Source organism: Muscardinus avellanarius (assembly GCF_963383645.1).
Source record: "Muscardinus avellanarius genome assembly, chromosome: 19".
NCBI lineage: Eukaryota > Metazoa > Chordata > Mammalia > Rodentia > Gliridae > Muscardinus > Muscardinus avellanarius.
The window spans coordinates 22,170,161-22,191,765 of NC_137805.1; the positions used below are offsets into that span (position 1 = coordinate 22,170,161).

Sequence of the window (21,605 nt, forward strand, 5' to 3'; positions counted from 1 at the left end):
GGCTAGCACTGCCCGTGTGGTGTCCAGGCTGCTTGGGGGCAGATGGCCCCAGGAGAACCTCCAAATGATGATCAGGGAGGCCACGGCTGTGCAGGTCCAGTTAATCCCTGACTCCAGCAGGGCTGCTTTTAACCTCTGAGGAAGCCCTAGCCGCGGGCTATGGTTTGGACCTTGCTGAAGTCCCCAGCTCACCCTGCTCCTGGAGGTGGTGGGCCCGTGGAGGAAGTGAGGTCACTGGGGGCATGTCCCTGAGGGGCCCGCCCTCCCCTCTCTCTGTTTCCTGGCTAGCAGGAGGAGAGCAGCTCTGCTCTGTTAAAGGACCCTGCCACGATGTGCTGCCTTGTGACGGGCCAGAGTGTGGCAAGCAGGAAACCCCTGGGCATGGGCTTAGCAGACACTGCTCCATCCTGGAAGGATGTCAGTGGACCGGGCTGTGCCCTTCAGGGGGCAGCACAGTGGCAGTCGGGCTGGAGAGAAAATAACTTTTAATTAGCGGTTAAGAACAGGAACGGGATCGTGCGGATCCCCTCACCTCTGTGGCTTCTGCTTGATTGTTCTTGATTAAGCTCGATAAAAATAGCTCCGCTGTGTCTGCGGCAGTGTGGCCAGCCAGCCCCACCCACTGCACCGGGAAGCGAAGGCGGCGTCCTGGGTCCTGCCGGGCCCACCTCGCGGGGACCACCTAGAACGCGGTGTTTACGGAGGGCCGGTGGCCTCACTGGAGGTGAGGCGCAGGCTCCCAGTGCAGGCAGGGATTTCCCATTCATTGGACCAGGACCACAGTCCCCGGGGCCTGCCCTGCCTGCTGCCCCAGGAGACCAGGCGTCTCCACCGTCCAGTCCTGGGGTGCACAGAGCTGGGAATTCTCCCTGGAGAATGCTCCCTGTCACCTTCTTGGGCCAATTGCCAAACTCTGACCTGTGTCAGTAATTGTCTGGTGCCTGCTTTTCAGAGGCGTTTGCAGATGAGGGCCATCCTGCAGGATTTTGCCCTGTCCCAGCATGAAGAAGGCCGGACACTCAGTCCACACAGTGTCCTCCCCCATCTGCCCATCGCCGATGGCCAGCCATCCCAGGACTCTCCGGGGCCAGCGTGGCCGGCGCGATGAGGGAAGATGGCGTTCAGTCCGGGCTCAGGCCAGGAGAGGCAGGTGGACCGTGCACCGGGCTGTGCTCAGAACCAGTCCAGCGGCAGGGCGGCCCGCCTGCAGACCTCAGGTGTGGGCAACCTGGGGCTCCCCTGGAGCTGCACAGGAGGCTGGGTGCTGAAAACGGGCAGGCAAGGAAGGGAAGAGCCACCGGCCAACAGGGACACGAGTGCGGCCCGTCGGGGCAGGGAACGGGACCTGGTCCAACCACATCCCACACTGTGACCTTGGGGGGCGGCGGGCCTGGGGTTCGCTCTGGGGTCCGCCACCGCAGAGGCGCGCAGGAACTGCACTGTGTCTCTCTGGAGGCCGCCGAGGTTACGAGGCAGAAGCTGCCAGGCTTCTGGGGAGCGAGTGGGCTCCAAATTACCTCTGAAAACACATTTAAATTTCTAAGGCAGTCTACAGCCTATCGACATGGGAAGGCCTCCAAATATAGCATGAGGGCACACGTGTGTGTGTGTGTGTGTGTGTGTGTGTGTGTGTGCAAGTAACAACAAACCCCAAAGTTCGGAGTGATAAAGCAGGGTAGGAGGCCAGCGTGTCCCCTGCTCTAAGAATGAGGGCGCCATCAGCATCCACCAGGCCTCGCTGAGGAATCCTGGGGGACAGCGGGTTGAGGGAGCAGGCCCTTTGGAGGTGAGCCATTAACACCTGTAAACCGTGGCACCACGTGTATAAGGCACCTAATTGATTTTTATTTTGTGCTGGGGATTGCTCTCAGGAGCAATTCTAGCTCTGAGCTACACTCCCAGCCCTTTTTAGCTTTTGAAAAACAGGGTTTTACTTAGTTGTAGACATTCTCATTAAATTGCTGAGGCTGGCCTCAAAACTGTGATCCTCTTGTCTCAGCCTCATAAGTATTGGGATATTGGGAGTGTAGGCGTACATCACAACTGGCTTCCAAATTTATTTATTATTTATTTATTGTGGCACTGAGGATGGAATCCAGGGACATTCTACCTCTGGCCTATACCCTCAACCTTATTTTATTTTTTATTTTGAAACAAGGTCTAAGTTGTAGAGGGCCTCACTAAGTTGCTGGAGCTGGGATCCTCCAGTCTCAGCCTCCCAATGCTGGGATTACAAGCGTGCGTCACCACACCTGGCTTCAAGTTGATTTTTTTTTTTTCCTGTACTGGGGATAGAACCCAGGGGTATTCTACCTCTAAGCTAAACCCCCAGCCCTATTTTTTATTCTTTATTTTAAAACAGGGTCTAAATTGAGGAGGGCCTCACTAAGTAGCTGAGGCTGGCCGTGAACGGCGATCCTCCGGTCTCAGCCTCCTGAGTACTGGGATTACAAGCGTGCGCCCTCACGCCTGGCTTCCAATTGATTTTTAAAGAAGAGAAACTGATTAATGGCAGTGATTGATTCAGTGGGATTCTGCTCATGGAAGTTATCGATCTCAGCTGGCAACGGGAGGACAGCGAGGGCGTGGGGAAGAACATCATTGGTGCCGGCATTACCAGGACGCGTCCTCGGCATCCACGAGGTGGAGGAAGCGGCGCGGGCGGGCTGAGCGCTCCACACCCATTCGGGTGCCGCGTGTGGGTGCTCTGCACCTGGACGCCTCGGGTCAGAGGGGCCCGGCGTGTGCCCAGCAGTCTACAGCAACTTCAGCTGCCTACTCTGGATCCCAGCAAGTCAGAACTCCCATGGTTCTCTTGGACGTAAAGCCAGAAGTCACTTCCGGCTGTGGTTATCCTGGGCAATGCTCTTGGCACACGTCCACCCTTACCAGGCCCCATAGTCTCGAGAGGTCAGTGTGGGGAGGGCAGCATGTATTTATGGAGGAGGAGTCTGTGGACAGGAGATGAGGCCGGGCCTGTGGGCTCTCTGTCTATCCCCGCGGCCTGGGTGCATGTGGGGTGGGTCACCTTCCCTGCTGGGTCAGCAGGGCCTCTTCCAGAGCACATCAGGGTAGGTGGGGTAGCAGGAACCCCATTTTCAGATGGGGAGACTGAGGCTTGGACCAGGACCGGAAGGCAGGCTAGGCTCTGAGCATCTCAGGCCAGCCTCCGAGGGCTCCTGCGGATCCCGTCTGCCCGCAGGGCTTTCTGCTACAGGAATACTCCTCCCAAACCCTTGGGCGCCTGCCCGGGTTCGTCATCCCCTCTGCTGGGGACCAGCCCAAAGCCGGACTCTCCCGGCTTCCTTCTGCCCTGGTTTCCATGGTGACCACACACGCTGAAGCTGTTTCCTAAGGGAGGTGGGGCCCCGGCAGTGGAGAGCCCCGTGGTTGCAGCACCCCAGTGCCTGGATGCCAGCAGGCTGGTGCTGGGAAGGCCTAGGGGCGTGCTCTTCCTGCCAGAGCACCTGCCTGGAGCAGCGGGGGCCTGATCTCGGGGTGTGAGCGCTGCGGACGCCCTGCCTGGCCTGGGAGCGCATTTGGCTCTGGCCGGGCTCCTTGCTAGGAGGTTACCACTAGGTAGTTTCCTGTTCTGCAGAGAGAGATAGGTGGTACCCTCTTGAGATCACCATGTTGAGGGGAGCGCCCAGCACAGCCTGACACAAGCAGCCAGTACCATGGAGTGTCCCTGTGTCTTCCTGTCCCTCAAGACCCCAGGGTCTCCTTTCTCCCTTGTAGCCAAGGTGGGGCTCCCCTCTGACACTCGCCCTGGCGTCCTCAGCTCCCGGCCTGTGCTCCTCCCTGGGGCTCTGTTTACCGAGCCTGCTAGGAGCTTCTCCTTCCGGAACCTGGGAGGAAGGGCAGCTGGTCTCTGGGTCCTGCCTGTGTCCAGAGTCTGCATTGGTCTTGATGGTCCACGGGCAACAGCTGCTTCCGCTGCCCGGGACCCTGTGCCACTGCCCACGGGTGGGGTTGGGGGAGAGGAGGATAGCGACTGCAGCCCCAGTGGGGCGTGGTGTCGCACACCAGTGACCCTAGTGCTCTGGAGGCTGAGATAGGCTTGCGGGTGTGAGGCCAGCCTTAGCAACTTAGCGAGACCCTGTTTCAAAATAAAAAATAAAAAGGAGCCGGGCATGGTGATCATGCTTATAATTCCAGTACTTGGGAGGCTGAGACAGGAGGATCTGGGTTCCTGGACAGCCTCAGCTACTTAGTGAGGCCTTCCACAATTTAGTGAGACTGTTTCAAAATAAAGAATAAAAAAAAAATATGGCTGGGCTGGGGGTGTAGCTTGGAGATAGAATGTCCCTGGGTTCAATCTGCAGTGACTGACACACACACACACACACACACACACACACACACACACACACTGCCCTTGGGTTTAATTGGGTTCAATCCTTAGCACCCCTCTCCCCAAAAGGAAAAGACGAAGAGGAGGAAGAGGAGGAGGAGGAGGGAAACCAGAGCCCTTTCTGGCCACTGGACCGGCTCCTGGCCAGTCTTCCCAGGCAGGGCTCAGGGCAGCAAGCAGTCTGAGGCCCGGACTCCTGGTTGCCCCGCCCAGTCTACAGGGGCGAGCGTTCCCTCCGTGCGGCCGCCTGCCATCTGACCACCAGGTGGCGCTGTGTACTCGTGGTCCACTCCAGGTAGGGAGCTTGGGATGTGGAGATAGGAAGGGACATGCTTGTGGCGAGGGGCTCTGACCTTCCAGAAGTCTCCACAGCAAGCCGATCAGCCCGAAGGGAAGGAGCTGCCTCCTCTCTGTCCCTACCACCCTTCTGCCTCCTGTGGCGGCAAGGCTTCTGGGGTCTGCCCCCCACCTCGTGAGCCGCCTGGATTGGTACCGGGTCTGGCCCCTCACAGGCTTGGCGGCGTGGGGTGGGTCGGGGTGTTGCTGAGAGGGTCCCATGCTGCGGCTGGTGCTGTGGCTATCCTGGGCAGTGCTCCTGGCACACGTCCATCCTGACTAGGCCCCAGTCTCTCCAGAGGTCAGTGTGGGGAGGGACACATGTGGTTGTGGAGGGAGGAGCCCGGGGCATTCTGGGAGCCCAGGGGCATGCTGGGAGCCCTCGGTGGCCCTCTCCTCTGTATGTTGCTGGCACCTGCAGCCCACACCTCTCTGGAGGGCGCCCTGGCTCCGTCTCTCTGGCGGGCACCTGCAGCCCGTGTCTCTGGTGGGCCCCCTGCCTGCACACCCCTGCCCCTATGCAGGCCTGAAGGCAGCGTGGGGTTGTGACTCTGACCAAGGCTGCAGGTCCTGGCAAAGGGTGTCGGCCAGAGCCCGCAGACCGACAGGTGGCGCCGGGTGGGTGCCCGTGGCACTGAGAGACCCTGAGGGTCTCATGGGAAGGAGCCTGCCTGTGGTGTGGCTGCTGCGTGGGGATCCAGGGAAACCAGGAGCCCTGAACTTTACAGTCTCAAGGACGATGCTCCCTCTGGAAGGGCGAGGTTTGTCCCTCTGTGACTGTGCCCCGGCCCCATTTGGGCAGCCCCCAGCAGATGTCCAGGACACACACAGCCACACACATACATACACTGTGGTGTCAGCTTGAAGCAGGTGGCCATTTCCTCTGGACTACACGAAGATGCCTTCCAGTGCCAACCACCGCTGCATCTCAGGGCGGCCTGTGCTGAACGGGCACCAGGAGCTCCTCCCTGCTAGGGCTGCCCTCCGTGGACCCTCTGGCCTCTCTTCTCTGTGACCCATCCGCTCCTCCCATCAGACAGGGCAACAGCGAGGGAGACGCAGCCAGACCGGGGAAGGCGGATTCCAGCCTCCGGGAGCCGCGGGGCGGCCTGGGGAAGGCGAGCTACTCACCGTGCTCGTGGTGAACTCTGGCGGGTTGTCATTCACGTCCGTCACTGTGATGATAGCCGTGGCCGTGTTGGAGAGGCCGTAGTTCAGATTCCCTTCCATGTCTGTGGCCTGGATGATGACCGTGTACTGCTGGACTTTCTGAAGGGGAGAGATGCGGGAGGAAGGCGGGTCAGTCTGGCCGGTGGCTAGGGCCTGCATGCCTTCCACAGAGCGGGCTTGGCTGGGCCGGCTCCCTGTGCTGAGCTGTGTGCGGGGCGGAGGCTGAGCTTCTCTGACCTCCGAGGCTGCCTGTGGAACCCTCCCCTCCTCTTGCCGCAGTGACCGGGGCCAGGAAGCGGGCAGCTCTGTCTTGGACTCCGGGCCTCAGACAGGAACAGGTGGCCTTTGGGGCCGAGATAGAGAGCAGAGCCAGAGAGCACAGGCGTCTCCCCGGTGTGGAGGAGCAGAGGAGGCCGTTTGCAAAGTGAGGGGAAGGCGAGGGAGGGCGGAGTCCAGCGCAACCACAGGTCACACCTTTGCACAGGTGCAGGTGCGGCAGCGCTCGGTCCAGGAGTACAGCCTGCAGCGGTAGCTGGCATCAGTGCAGGTGTGGCTTGCCAGGCAGTGCTGCTGCTAGAACCCGTGCGCTCAGGAGGCCCTGAAGGAGCCTCGCGGCCTTCTCTGGCCCCGACCCTCACCGGCGTCTCCAGTGCCCAGATCCTGAGTCGGCCTCGGTGGCCTTCGCAAGCCCCTTCCTGACCAGAGCCACACGCTGGACAGGACAGCTGAGCGCCGGCCAGTGGCAGCCTTCTGCCTCCCACTGGCACCGCTGGGGAGGAGGGACTCTGAAGACCGAAGCAGAAGGGGCCTCGAGATGCCCTGCGGCCCTGCCTCTTGCTCTTCTAAGAGGTGAAAGGAAAAGACCAGTCCCCAGCCCTGCGACTCAGCGAAGTGAGCTGTGTCACTTGGGCCCCATCAGGTCACAGACACAGATGGCCGCCAGACTTTCCGTCCTTCACCCATCTACCGGCCCTCCCTTCCTCTCTCCCCTCCCCTCCCTCCATCTCTCCCCTCCCTTCCTGCGCTCAACCGCCCACCTTCTCCCTCTCTCCCCCTTTCCTCCCTCCCAGGCCAGACTGTCAGCTAATGATAGATACTTGCACGCGCCCAGCCAAAGCCGGGGGGGTTTCCCAGCTAAGCCAGCTGTGGACTTGTGAGCACAAGAAATGGAATCCAACGGTTGCCTCAGGCTGCTGAGTCCTGGGAGCTTTTGTTACGTCGCAGGAGCTTACTGATACGTTCCGAGCCCTCGCTGTGCCCTCGAGGCTCTGTGTGGTCGGGCTCGGAGTGCCCCTGCGGCCTGGTCTGGGATGGCCCTGCACTTGGAATGGCGGTCTCTCCTGGCCTGAGGACGAGCCCATCTTGTGCTCGCCACCCACCGCTGGAATCCCCGGTGCAGGTTCTCACTGCTGTGTCCTGGCCCTCATCTGTCCCCCACCAAGCAGAGCTTTCTGGAGGCCACGCTGTCTTATTTACCACCATGTCGCCAAGTCGGATGTGGTGCCCCACCCACAGCAGGCGCCTGGGAACCTGTCACAAGTGACTGACTGCAGACAGCAGAGATGTCTGACCGGCCAGTCCACAGAGGAGCCAGGGGCCCGGTGAGGCGCCCGGACATGCCGTGGGCAGCTAGGCGTCAGCAGGGGGCTCTCTGGGGTCAAAGTCCAGCTTACAGCAGGTCAGCAAACAGGTTGGCCAGCTATGGTGTGTGTGTGTGTGTGTGTGTGTGTAGGGGGAAATCTGCTACCACCACCATTTTATTGTACATAAAGCTTTTGTAAATAAAGCTTTTATTGTAGATAAAGCATATTTTTGGAAAATAAACTGTTGTAAATAGAGCATTTTCTTGGTCAATAAAGCATGTATTGTAATTGGCTTTTTGGGGCCACAGGGCAGCCACTGGACCCGGCTCTGCAGGGTGTGGGGGCTTCCACTCACTCAGCAGGGCCAGGCCCGTGTGAGCCCCATGGCGCAGAGGACAGAGCTGCGGCTTGAGGCTGAGCGAGGCACGGGGGGGGGGGCAGGAATGGGCAGAGAAACCCTAAGCCTCTCCACTCATTCGTGGCAGGATGCATGGTCCTTCCCATTGTACTGGTGGGAGCCGGAGTCCCCAGGGCCCAGGCGGTGTGGGGCCCCTGGGGCAGGCAAGGCACTGGCCAGGCCCGCTGGAGTCTGTTTCAGGACCTCGCTCTGGAGGAGACACGAGGGCCCAGTGGTGTCCACAGCAGCATTGACCAGGAGCACAAGGTCTCCCCTGAACGGGGTGGACAGTCTCCAAGGGCCCAGCCTGTGCCACCTGGCCGGCTGCTGCTGGCCACAGCGCGCTCAGCCTCTGCCTTCTAGGCCGTGCACATGCACGTTCAGATGCGCCCTGGGCTGTGGCTCGGGCCTCACGAGCTGCCACGCGGAGGCCCCGCTGTGGGGTGCCGGCTTCCCTCATCGCACAGCCCCGAGCCCCTGCCTTTGCTGGGGCCAGTGGTCTCACGCCCAGGGGCAGGAGGGACAGGAGGCAGCAGGGACGTTGCAGACAAGAATGGGTCAGCACCGGCAGACGGGGCGGCATCGTGGACCCAAATGCCGGCTATACAGGCAAGCTCGGCCAGGGGTGCCGTGCTACACCTGCGCCACCCACCCAGCGGTCCTCCGCTCCCGAGGAGACAGACCAGGCTTTCTGTGAAGGCAGCAGGCGCCTCTGTTGGGAAACTTTCTTCAATTTATCCACGTTTGTCTACTTTTTTTTTCTCCCTCCAGGAACTAATTTGGAAATTCGGAGCATCTCAGCTTAGTGTCCCACAAGCAGGCAGGTGCACCCTGTGGCACTTCTTGGCCCCGCTGTCTGGTGGGGGGCAGCCCCGCTCTGTCCCGGGCCTCACCCTGCAGGGCATGCTGCGCCCTGTCTGCCTGGGGCTGTGGTGACTCCACGGCAGTGCAGCCCTTTTGGAAGGGGCCCGGCTGCCAAGCTCAGGAAGGAGGCCAAGGGAGGGAGGATCAGAGAGGAGGAGAAGCCCGAGAGGGGCTCGTACTCAAGTCACCTGACTCTCCAGCTTGCTATTTCTTTGGTCATTGTCACGGCCTGTACACAGACCCACCCTGGCTACCGTGCTCAGAGGACACTGGAAAGATACATTTGAGAGACACAGGCACACATGTATGTGTATCCAGAATATGCACGTGTGTGCACACAGCCCATACGTACAAAAGTGTCTGTAAATGCATGCACATGTAGGTTTATGCGGTTGCCTGTGTGTGTACACTGCATCTGCACACATATGCGAGTGCCTTTGTTTATAAATCCATGTACACACATGTGCTAATGATGGCACAAAGGTTGCATGTGCTAATGAATGTGTGCCCATGTATGTTTACACGCTTGTGTGCGTGCACAGTGCATGTGTATGCCTATGTGTTTACAAATGTGTGCCCATGTATGTTCACGTGGTTGCACTGTATGTGTTAGTGCATGTGTGTGCACTCCTGTATGCGCGTGTATGAATGTATGTGTGCGTTTGTGTGTATATATTAGGTATATGCAGGTATTTAAGTATTCATGTGCGTGCAGCTGACTACCACTAGAGGGCTAGCTGGGCCTGCTCCTGGGAGGCAGGACTGGGTGGCTCCCTGAAAGGGTGAGTAGAAAGCCTCAGAAAGCTAATTCAGAAGGCAGAAGACAAAGCCTGCAGGGAACCCGGAGAAGCCAGTGGCCTTCCCAGGTTGGGGTCTCTGACCTCCGGCAAGGTCACTGTGGCCTCAGGGTCAGCGGTGTCTGAGGAGGGCACTTCCCAGACCCATTCAGGGCCACCCTTTCCCTTCCAGAGTGGTGGGGCCCCTGCGCAGGCCCAGAGGTGTGCCACGGGCCTCCCGGAGTGCAGCGGCCCGCAGATGAGCCTCACCTGCATTGAGTGTGTGTGTGTGTGTGTGTGTGTGTGTGTGTGTGTGATCGATGTGTTTAGCTGAAGAAGCCCAAGCTGGTCCCAAAGAGTGTTTCATCCTGCCCATGAGATGGGTGGGGACCCCGAGTGAAGGGGAGGGCAGGACCTGGGCTGTGGGGTGCTCTGCACCTCCTGTGCCCCAAGAGATGAGCCTGATTTGAGTTCTTGAGTGATATTGGCCCAGCCCGTGGGGGGCAGGTGGCAGTGCTCCCCCCACTTCACCCATGAGCAACTGAGCCCCGGAAGGCTGGGGGCTGGCCAGGACACCGCAGTCCAGTGCCCAGGTTCCCGGGCCCGTGGGTCTGAATTGGGCAGTGTCCTGGGCTCCCTGGTGGCCAGCCCAGCCTGCGGTCCAGCGCCATGGCTCTCCTGGTCCACTTGGGTGAGCGAACAGCACAGGGCCGGAGCCGGCCACGATGCGGGAAGTGGTGCCGCGGTGAATTCACTAAGAGGCGAGTTGACCATTTTCAAGCTTGAGAGCCGGGAGAAAACCACAATGGCCCTGGGGCTTTGACTCACCTCCCACGGCACAGCATGCAGATTTGCAGAACAGCCATCACCAGTGCAGCCGCCAGCCTGCCCTAGAAAGCGTGTTCAGAGGAGGGCAGGCTTGGAGGCAGAAGGCAGGCGCTATGAGGTGGGAAGGCAGAAGCCTGGGTGGTCCTGCCAGGACTCACACCCAAGGAGCGGACCCCTGTCTCGGCGTCCCAGCAGGCCACCTCCAGCTGCTCCCAGGGCCCCTGCCTGCCGCCCCAGTCTCCAGGGTCCTCCTGCAGCCTGGCCTGGGCAGCGGCGCCCTCGGAGCCTGGCCTGCCCACCCTGATGCTCCAGTGGATGCAAAGCCCAGCCCAGCAGGACCTCAGGGCGTGGTGGGAACCGGCCTCCGTGGGCTCCAGCAGGTGAGAAGCAGAGGCAGCTGCTGGCTCTGGCTCTGGTTCCTGCTAATGCTGGGTGTCCTCTCCCCCTGGGTCGCTTGGTGGCTCTGTCCCGGGAATGAACTGGGAAGAATGGAGACAGGGCCTTTTATTTTTATTTTTCATCTTCTTTCAGAAGGAAAGTGCCGTGTGCTACTTTCTCTCGGGCTCATTTCTTCTTGCTGTGAGGTACCCGCAAAGCCCTGGAAACAAAGACCAGATGGCCTAGGAGTCCCGAAGCAGACATCCCTGTGGGCCAAGGACATATCACACATTTCTAGATACTTCTGGATGTTTCTGGACATGTCCAGGGATTTATAGACATTTGGGGATATGCCTGGATGTTTCTGGACATGTCTGCATGTTCCTGGGTTTTTGGACATGCCTGAAGACTTCTGGCCATTTCCGGAAGTGTCTAGATATTTGAGGAGCTTTCCTGGGTGGTGGCATCCCTGCCCTGGACCCTTCGCGCAGCCTGCCCTGAATGTCTACGCAGCACCCTGCACTTTCTGCTCCCCCTGAGCTGTTTCCTTGCAGAGCCTCTCAGTGACTAAAGCGCTCTCCCTGAAAAACATTCAGAGAGAAGCTCATCTATTTTTTTCTACAAACCTATGCACCTTTTGCAGGGAAGCAGAACCTCAACATCAGAGGCTCCGGCAGCGCCAGCACCTCCCAGCACGGGGCATCCTGCCCTGTGTCTCCCCGTGGCCGGCTGCGTGCACACGCCTGCTGCGCCCTTGCCCAGGGCCAGAGCTCCCCATACCCCGCGGGAGGCCCACGGGGTAGCACAGCCCACTCTGCACAGCAGGCCGGCTCACTCCTGCCCTGGCTGAAAGGAGCTGAGGGTGACTGCCAGTGTGCAGGTGGAAGGATAAGGGCCCCACGTGGCTCACTTTTGGCCTGACTCCCCGACTACTCAAGACCTTAAAACGTTGGCTCAGCTCTGGATCTGGCTGGAGGTGGCAATTTGCAGCCCCACTCTGGGGTGGTTTCCTGGGGGTCTGACCAGGCGATCGCGGCGGGGCGCTTGGTCCCTAGGGAGGCTGCCCATTGGTCCCCGGGCTCCATGGGAGGCACGCCTCCTGCCCCCCCACCCCAGCCCTCACAGCAGCCCCTTCACTCTCTGGACCACTCTGGGGCCCTTTCCAGACTCCGCCCCCAGGTTCCCACGCAGTCTGCAGAGTTCCCTGCAAATCAAAGCAGAGCCTCGCTGAGACCGGTTGTCCAGCGTGGGAAGAGCCAGTCCTGGCACTGCTGGCTTCCTGCCTGCTCACCTCTGGTAAACAGGTGTGTTCGCAGAAGTGCAGTGCACGCAGGAGGTCCACATGCCCCACATGTCACGCACACGTGTGTACACAGCGCCTGCCCTTGCCCCGCGAGGGGAGATGCTCCTACACTGCTTGCCTGGCGGCGGGACCTTCCTCGGCTGGGAAGGAAACGCTCTGACCCCGGCCACAAAGACCTCTCATAGGATGGCCGCGCCGGCTGGACAGTGTAGAAAAAAGGAGGAGCCAGGGCGTGGTGGCGCACGCTTGTAATCCCAGAATTTGGGAGACGGAGAGAGGAGGATTGTGCAGGTTCATGGCCAGCCTCAGCTACTTAGTGAGGCCCTTTTCACAACTTAGTGAGACCTTGTTTCAAAATAAAGAATTAAAAAATAGGGCCGGGCCTGGTGACGCACGCTTGTAATCCCCGCGCTTGGGAGGCGGAGACAGGAGGATCGCGCAGCTTCGAAGCCAGCTGAGGCTGGCTTAAGAGACCCTGTTTCCAAATAAAAAATATAAAATAGGTCTGGGAGTGTAGCCCGGAGGTAGAAGGCTCCTGGGTTCCATCCACAGTCACAACAACAACAACAACAACAACCACAACAAAATACGGCTGGGTGTGTAGCTCAGTGGTAGAGTGCCCCTGGTTCAATACTCAGTACAAAAAAACAAAACAAACAAAAAACCAACCCAAACCTAAAACCAAAACCCCAAACCAAAAACCGAGAAAGCTGACGGTTTTGCTCTTCTAAGGCTCTTTTCGAACCCCGGGATAAGTAACCTGGCCCCCACGCTGGGGAAGAAGCTTGAAGTTGGCACGGGTGGCAGTCACCCTGCAGGGGGCAGGCCTGGGTGGGCTTCTTTCGGGGCAGTGCAGATGTGATCACTTTACCCAGCCATAGACATAGGGCGCAGCCGGCTCGCAGTCCCCTCTCACCTCCGAACGGAGCAGAGCACCGGCTCACCTCTCATCAGGCCATGAATACTCTAATTAGCAGCGCCACAAGATGACTGGGATTAGCAAGTGGGCAGTGTCCGTCGGGTCCAGGAGAGGCTCTTGAACGCGGAGCCTTATCGAGTCTTGCCTGGCATTTAATCATGTAGAAACGCTCCTTTTACAGAGTCTCCTAATTAGACACAGCCGTGTTTGTGGTTTTTTCCCTCCTGAAGACAGCTCAACCCAGGAACGGTCGCTCTCCTGGGTCCGAGGGGACCCTGGGCTCTCCTGGAAGACTGCTGTTCTGTGGGGGCGTGTGCGTGCTTTTAAAAGGAAAAAGAAAGCCGGTGTCTGTCTCTGTGCTCTGTGCTCATTTTAACTTGGTTTTGCTTGTCCTGCCACGCAAGGTGAGCTGGGTGTAGCAGGGGACCGACTCTATTTATATTTTTGTGGAACTGGGGATGGAACCCAGGGGCATTCTACCTCTGAGCTGCACCCCCAGCCCTATTTTTATTCTTTATTTTGAAACGGGGTCTCACTAAGTTGTGGAGGGCCTAAATAAGTAGCTGAGGCTGGCTTTGAACTTGCGATCCTCCCGTTTCTGCCTCCTGAGTACTGGGGTGACAAGCCTGAGCCACCACGCCCAGCTCTGACTCCCTTGGCTTCTTGGGTCCAGTGGGCCTGAGTGGGGAGGAGCCTGCAGGCCGTGGACACACCATCGTGGAGGTCCTCTGCAGGTGTGCCTGGAGCCGGGTTATCTTAAAGCCACGGTTGCTTTATTGTTTGCCATTGAATTTCCCCTGCCAGAGTGTCCATCCAAGGCCTGTTGCTGCTCCAGAGGTGGTTAACCAGGAGCCATTATTCATTTTTTTTTTTTTTTTTTGGTGGTACTGGGGGTGGAACCCAGAGGCTTTCTACTTCCGGGCTATACTCCCAGACCCATTTTATATTTTATTTGGAAACAGGGTCTCACTAAGTTGCTGAGAGCCTCACTAAGTAGCTGAGGCTGGCTTTGAACCTGTGTGATCCTCCTGTCTCAGCCTCCCAAGCGCGGGGATTACAAGTGTGCACCACCATGCCCGGCCTGCCATTATTCAGATTTTCCCCAGGAGGCCTGTGGGGAAGAGTGGGGTGGGTTGAAACATAAAGTGCTCAGGCAAGGCCCCGCCGCCCCATGGCCCCAGCACCTGCCCTTCCCTCTACCCCAGGCAAAGAGAGACTGCAGGGAGAGCGTCTAGGCCACTGGCAAATGGGCAGGGGAGGAGCAGGGAAAAGGGGGAGGAGGGAGAGGAGGAGGGAGGAGGAGCAGGGGGAGGGGAGGAGGAAGAAGGAATGGGGAAGAGGGGGAGGAGGATGGAGAGGAGAAGCAGGGGAAGGGAGGAGAGGGAGAAGGATCAGGTGGAGGGGGAGGAGGAGCAGGAGGACCCACGGGGGTCAGAGCTGAGCCCCTCTTCACACCCTGAGCCCACCCAGCACTCGCTCTGTGGGAAGCTGTGTGACAGGTTAGGGGGCTGTGCTCAGTTTCCTGGCTTTATCTGAGTTAACAGGAGGGTAAAGAGGTGCTGGCGGCCACTGACAGGCCCTGGCCGCTCACGTGGTCGGCCACCATCCGCTCCGGAGCGGCCATGCCGCCTGTGTGTCCGCGGGGCCTTCCTCTCTAGCCCCCGCCTGAGAGTCCGAGGTGGACCTCTGTGATTCCCTATAGCTGCCCCTCTGAGTCTGAGAAGACCCGGGTGGTCCCAGCCGTAATCGCACGGTCACACTATGCGCCCGGGAACCTAACAGTCCGTGACCGGACTCCACTGTTTACTCCGACGCAGTGCCCGTTTGCTTGGGGTCCTGGCTGCCTGTCCATCAGCCAGGTCCCTTCTCTTGAGCAGGAGACAGAAGCAGTGAGGAGAAGCCGGATTGCCCCTGGGTTGAACACTAGCTGCCAAAGCCATCCAGCAAACAGAAGAACGCCAACCACGGCGGGGAAGCGCAGAGGACCGCTCGCTCCTCCCGCTGGGCCGCTGCTCAGGACGCCGTGGAGGGGCCGTGCCTCGTGCACCTAATGGCCCTCGACCACCATCAATTTCTGCCCATTAACCACACCCCTAATGGCTTTTAAATGGGCACTTTTGTTGGGAACATTTTTCAGGCGACACTCAAGCAGTGTGACAGCGGTGGAGGTGGGACCCCGCCTGGGGCTGCGGGGCTTGGAGCTGGGGAGCATGGCCGGCTCAGCCTCCCTTCAGGTCTCTGCCTGGGCGGCTGGTCCAGCAGCGGGGCCCACCTCAGGGGTCCTGTCCAGTGGGTAGGTGTCTGTGTGGCCAGCGGGAACAGGGACAACTTCCCGGGGACCCACTGTGAGGGCCAGGCCAGCGGGCAGTGCCCAAGGACCCCGTGATGCTGGCTCTCTGGTTCCAGCCCGGGGCCTGACGCCCGGAGCCGCAGCCCCTCTGTTTGCATTGGGGCTTTTAGTGTTTTTAGCTCTGAAGGGAAGTCCACAGATGTCACCTACTGAAGTCTTTGTCCAGAAAACATCACTTTCTTAAATATAAACTAAAACCACCCAGACTTCCCTCCCAGTGAGCCAGCCTATCCTCGGCAATGGCCACAGGTCACAGGTCACGGACCAGGAGGGCAGTGCCCTGCGCTTCTTTGTGCCAGAGTGGGTCAGGTCAGCCGGCTCTGGTCCCCTTTAGACCGTCGCCTAGGACCCCGGAGTCCTCCCTGATAGGCTCAGCCTGACTACGCAGGAAGAGGCCGTGCAGGGCTGAGCACCGTCAACGGCACAGACCCCACGTTTCTGAGACAGAGCGCTCTGCCCTGTGGTGTGAGCGCTTGACTGCAGAGGCTCGGCAGCCCTAGTCCTTCCTGAGAGCCCGAGTCTCCAGTCAGCCCTGGAGGGCCCTGGACCTGCGGGCCTGCTCTGTGACCAAGGGCAGGCCGGCTCACCCCCCACAGGGACTCCCGGCAGCCTGTAACCCCTGTCGTGGAGGAGGCAGCTCTGCTGCTCAGCACACAGCTGTCTGTCTAGCTCCCGTCCCCGTGCACGGCCCAGCGCCTCTGTCCACACCACCAAACAGAAAATGAGCATTCGCCCCAGTGCAGGGTCTGTCTGAAAGTCCAGCCTGGACTCTGGGCTTGCTTGGGAGCATCTGCAGAGAGGGACCTGCTTTACACTCCCATCAGCTGAGGGCTGGTGTGGTCCACACATGGCTGGGGTCGCAGGCCACCCCTGCATGGGCTCTGGCCCTGCACCTCCCAGCATCCCTAGCTCTCGTTCCCCCTCTGGGACCCGGCATGCAGAGCAGCAGCAGTCGGCTGGAGGACTCCAGATCAAGCTCCCCTCGAGGGTGCTCCCGGGGCTGCTCCCTCTGCTCTGCTCTCCCGCTCTTCTGGAACCCAGCCCTACCCTCAGAACCTCTGAAATGCCGTGTGTGTGTGTGTGTGTGTGCGTGTGTGCGTGTGTGTGTGTGTGTGTGTGTGTATGCTCAGACACTCCTATTACACACACGCACACACACACGAGTCATGCCACATTGCTACCAGCACCAACAGGTATAGAAACACTCCTGGCCAGAGACCAGCCTGAGAGATAAATTCTGCTGCTGGCTGCTCGGGTGGCCGAGAGGTTGGGTACCTGGCCTGGCCCGAGGGCAGGTGGAGCCCCACTGGGGAGGGATGGGCGTGGTGTCTGGCTTGGGTGGGCTCATGTCCCCTCTCACCCAAAGAGCTGCTTTAATAGCCTGCGGGACCAAGGAGCCAGCGCCGGGGCCAGCTTCGACCCAGGGCTTCCTCCAGGCCAAGCAGGTACTCATTCTTGGTCATGGGGGAGGTTGACGGATCCCTAGTTATTTCACGAAGGTGCTGGGGCTGAGTGGCCATAGCATATCCCAAGCCCTGGGCGCTCTGGCCCACCTCCCCATTGCACAATTCCACCCATGGCATCCTGGCAAAACTTCAACTTGGCAGCAAAAGCCCCCGTGGTGCCATCTGTGCAGCCTCGCTCCCGCCACCCTCAGAGCCCCGACGCTGGTCCCCATGCCCCCCACACGCCTGAGGCCACAGCTGGTGAGGGCCAGCCTCAGCTGTCTGAGCCCCACCAAGTCTCTGCCGATCCGGGGGCCACCTCGCTCCCCCAGCCACACGGCTGCAGAGTTACCTTCCTCAGGTACTGCTGGTGCGCGACCCAGTCACAGTTTCCAAGAAAGGTTCTTTGTGTCCTTCTGAGGACAGGATGGGTGGGCTTCCCAGGCTGCCATGGGCATAGGTCAGAGGGCGGAGGTGTCCACACATGGTGGGGGATGCCTTAGTTTCCAGGGCTCGGAAACCTGCCAGGCTCCCTGGCTGCGGGGACTTCTGGAGAAGAAACTGCCTCTTTTGCCCTCCACGGCTCTGCGCAATGCTGGCATGAGTCCAGTTACGGCTGGGCAGCCCAGTGGGGGACCCTGCGACCCGGAGGGTGAGGCTGCTGTTCACTCAGAGACAGCCCACTCAGAGGGGCCAGTGTGGGCCACCAAGCTTTGAGCTCAACGTGGAGGCCGTGACCCCTCCAGATCCCTAAGCCAGCTGCTTTAGTGAGCAGATCCAGTCTGCCATGAGGCTGGCCTCTCTGGTCTTGGGCCAGAGGGAGGCCAGACAGCGAGGTTGGAGCAGAGGGGGCAGGTGCCCACAGGCCCCACACCCTGGCTGGGGGCTGTGAGCCTGGGGCTGGCCTGGACTCTCCCAAGGCTGGAGGACATGTCCAGATACAGGTGGTCAGCTCCTGGTGGGCTCCGCCCCCTCTCATTTATTTGTTGGTACCTTCTGCTGGGGTCTGGCTCTGGAGGGGGGCAGTAGAGCCCACACACTAGTGGGGGCAGGCCAACAGCCTCCTGGGCCATGGGAAGGTGGGGAGGGGCATAGAACCTGTCCAGATGAGTGACCAATCTTCTCAGTGCTGCCCCTTCCTTGCCCACGATGCCACAGAAGCATGCAGGTCACTCTGTGGGCCAGCCCACTACACGTGCAAAGGACTGGGTGTTCTAGGCTGGCCTGTGTTCAGATCCCAAGGTGTTCAAACAACGCTCAAACCTGGAGCTCTGTGGTGGCTGACCCCTGAAAACGCCGGGGTCCGCTCCTGCTTTCTGAAGCCCCGCCGCCTCTGCCGCACACACCAGGGCCTGCTGAGGGACCCCATGCGATGCCGTCTCTGTGATGAGCCCACAGCAGCGGGAGCCGAGCACCTGCTAAGCCTTCCCCCCTCCAGCCAGTGCAGGAGAAGGGCCCGGGCCGCCTCCTGTCGCTTCCCAACTGCCCACCCTGGGACGCTCCTGTCCGGCGCCCACGTCCTGGGTGTCCCAGGCACTTCCCATCTCACCTCACGGTCCAGGCCCGCTGCCACTGTCACGATGTCGCCAGTCTCGCTGTTGATGGTGAACATGTTCTGGGACGGGCTCTGAGGTGTCTGCGTCAGGATCCGGTAGCGCACCATCCCATTGGCCGTGGTGACATCGTCAGCATCATTGGCGGTGACCGTCATCACGTAGGTGCCTGGGGTGTGGGGGAGATGAGCTCAGAAGGGAAGGACCGGCACACAGGCTGCCCGGTCGCACACCACAAGGCCTCTGGAGGCAACCAGGTCAGGCATTATGGGCTGGATGCCTGCGGGGTCCAAGGTGGCACCAATGGCGGAACCGTGGGACCCCACCCCACAGAGTCATGGGAGGGTTCCTCTGAGCTCAGGGCCCCTTGAAGTGTTGCTTTGACATCTTCCTTGTTCAACTAGGAGAAATAACTAGGCATACAAGAAGACACAACCAGAATGAAAACAAAGAGAAAAACACATTAAATAGCTCCAGAGGAGATTCAGGTCATGGGGAAATCAGATGAAAACTTAAAAACAAGAAGCAGCTTACTCTGTTCAGGGAGTTGAAAGGAGAGAGAAAAATTTACCAGAGAACTAGAAATTATTAAAAAAAATAGAATAGGGAGATTATACTTTAAAAACAACTGAAATCCAGAGTGAGAATGGCTTTTAACAGTAGATTCAATATAATTAAAAAGAGAGTTAATAAATTGCAGGCCTTGTAGAAGGAGATACTTCTCTAAGGGTCCAGATTCTTAAACAGATAAGGCCTGGGGTCCTGGCTTTCCACCCCACCCAGGGCCTTGTTCTGAGCCACAAAGCCAAGGCACTACTGGACAGTGTTGTGCAGAGGGACAGAGGCCCTGGAGCAGGGAAGAGTTCTGCATGTGAAAGGGATAGAGGTGAGGAAGGGGCTTGTGGATGAGCTTGACCTCTGGTGAGGCTTCTGTACATCATCATTATTATTATTTATTATTATTATTATTATTATTATTATTATTATTATTATTATGTGTGTGGTACAGGGGATTGAGCCCAGGGGCATTCTACCTCCAAGCTATACTCCCAGCCCTATTTTATTTTTATTTTGAAACAGAGTCTCACTACGTTGATGAGAGTCTCACTACTTGCTGAGGCTGTCCTTGAACCCGTGACCCTCCTGTCTCAGCCTCTCTGCACTTTATCCTAAGATCACAGGAGAGCTGGCCTTGCATGCTCATCAGGGGGTGATGTGATCTAGATGTCTCATGGCACACATAGTCAGAGGTAGGGGAGGAGTGTGGATAGTGAAAAGGCGCGTTCACTCCCTGAGCATAAAAAAATGGCTGTAATCATCAAAACATTGCAACCAGGACGCATACACGAGGACATCTGTTCATTCATACAATGCTTCTTTTAAGCACCTTCGAGGAAAAAATAGGGAACTTGTGTGCTTTGAAGCCCTGTTAAAACACCTTCAAATAGACCTGTCCTGCTTCATGCAAGGAGTTGTGTGTAATCCCAATTATTATTAATTTAATTATCAATACAATTATCCCAGAGATAACTGGTATTTATTTATTTATTTATTTATTTATTTATTTATTTATTTGTGGTGGTACTGGGGTTCTTGGAAGCCCTTCTACCTCTGGGCTACATTCCCAGACCTATTTTATATATTTTTAAAATTTGGAAACAGGGTCTCTTAAGCCAGTGAGGCTGGCTCCGAACCTATGCAATCCTCCTGTCTCCGCCTCCCAAGAGCGGGGATTACAAGCGTGCGCCACCATGCCTGGCAATAACGGGTATTTAAAAGAAATTCAGAAGGTCCTGTTTTTAGCTAAGGTAGATTATGTTGTTTTAGACCAATCTTTCTTCTGAGGAAAACTAGGAAAGCTAAAGATACTTGTTTAAAGGCCCTAGAGAGCTACCAAGTGGCAAGAATTTGTGGCATGGTTACGAAAGGAAAGCCATATTTGTGGCCCTCTCACCTCTCAAGGCACTGGATGATTCCCAAATTGGCTATGGACAAGCTGAAGAGCTGCACAGGACTTCAACAGACTCATGGGAATGGGAGTCAAATATTAAACCCCAGAGCCGGGCGTGGTGGCGCACGCTTGTAATCCCAGCATTCAGGAGGCTGAGACAAGAGGATTGCGGTTCGTGGACAGCCTCAGCTACTTAGTGAGACCCTTTTTCAAAATAAGAAATAAAAACAAAATAGGCTGGGGGCGTAGCTCAGAGATAGAATGCCCCTGTGTTCCATCCCTAGTACAGAAAAAAAATTAAAAATTAAAAAAAAATAAGTAAAAATTGAACTCCAGTGTTGCCAAAGAGAGGGGCCCTGGTGATCCCTCTAGTCTTTACATTGGACTTTGAGATGCAGCATCCTAGGAGAGAGGGCTCCTAGAAGACAGCAGCAAAGCTCTAGTGAAGGTGATCTGAAGTTATTAGCTCAAGAATAACCCTCCATGGAGAAAGGCAGCAACACACATAGCCTCAAATTATATCTACAACTCTTCATGCCTTACAGCATTTAATAACTAGGCATACAAGAAGACAAAACCTGGTTGAAAACAAATTGAAAAGCAAACACTAGATAATTTCCATGGAGATTCAGATAATGGGGAAGAGCAGACGTAGACTTAAAGAACAGAAGCAGCATGTTTTGTTCAGGGAATTAAAAGAATAAGTGAAAGATTTGCCAGAAAACTAGAAATTATTTAAAAAACTAGAAAATAGAAAAACTGTATTTGAAAAACAATTGAAATCAAGAACTGAAGTGGGTTTCAATGGTAGATTCAATTCAACTAAAGAGAGAGTTAATGAATTGGAGAACGTATAGAAAGAAGATATTTAGATTAAAACAACACAGAAAAGTATATAGGAGACAACTAAACTGTGTAATTGGAGTCCAGTGGATTAAAGAGAAAGACAGGGGCCTGAGCAATGTCAGAGGAGATAATGGCCGAAAGATCCCTAAAATCAATTAAAAAAAAATCAAGCCACAGATTTAAGAAGCGCTACAAATCCTAAGCAGGATATATAAAAGAAAATCACAGGCACATCACTGTGAATGACTGGAAGCCAAAGATAAAAATTTTTAAAACAAGTAGAGATTTTTTAAAAAAAGGCATAAAACCTTTCTTGGAACAATAATAAGACTTAAATCTGATTTCTCAATAGAAATAACAGAAGCAAGAAAACGGCAGATTGAATGAAAGTTATGAAGGACGGTAACAAACAGCTTCAGATTCTTTCTTTCAGTCCTGGCGACCGAACCCAGGCACACGACCGGCACGCACTCTGCCGACTGAACCCAGGCACACGACCGGCACGCACTCTGCCACTGAGCTATGTTCCTTGAGATCATTCAGCAGAAAAAG

At 57.2% G+C, this 21,605-nt stretch overlaps 1 protein-coding gene across 1 annotated transcript in view; it reads right to left on the bottom strand.

Annotated features, from left to right (window-relative positions):
• CDH4 (cadherin 4) overlaps positions 1-21,605 on the bottom strand; it is a gene marked incomplete at both ends in the record, with an annotated part of 448,166 nt that overhangs the window by 22,076 nt on the left and 404,485 nt on the right. The window contains 2 exons of the mRNA XM_080716474.1: positions 5,822-5,959; positions 18,253-18,425. Coding sequence (XP_080572600.1) covers positions 5,822-5,959; positions 18,253-18,425 — 311 coding nt within the window. The remainder of the gene's footprint in view (positions 1-5,821; positions 5,960-18,252; positions 18,426-21,605) is intronic.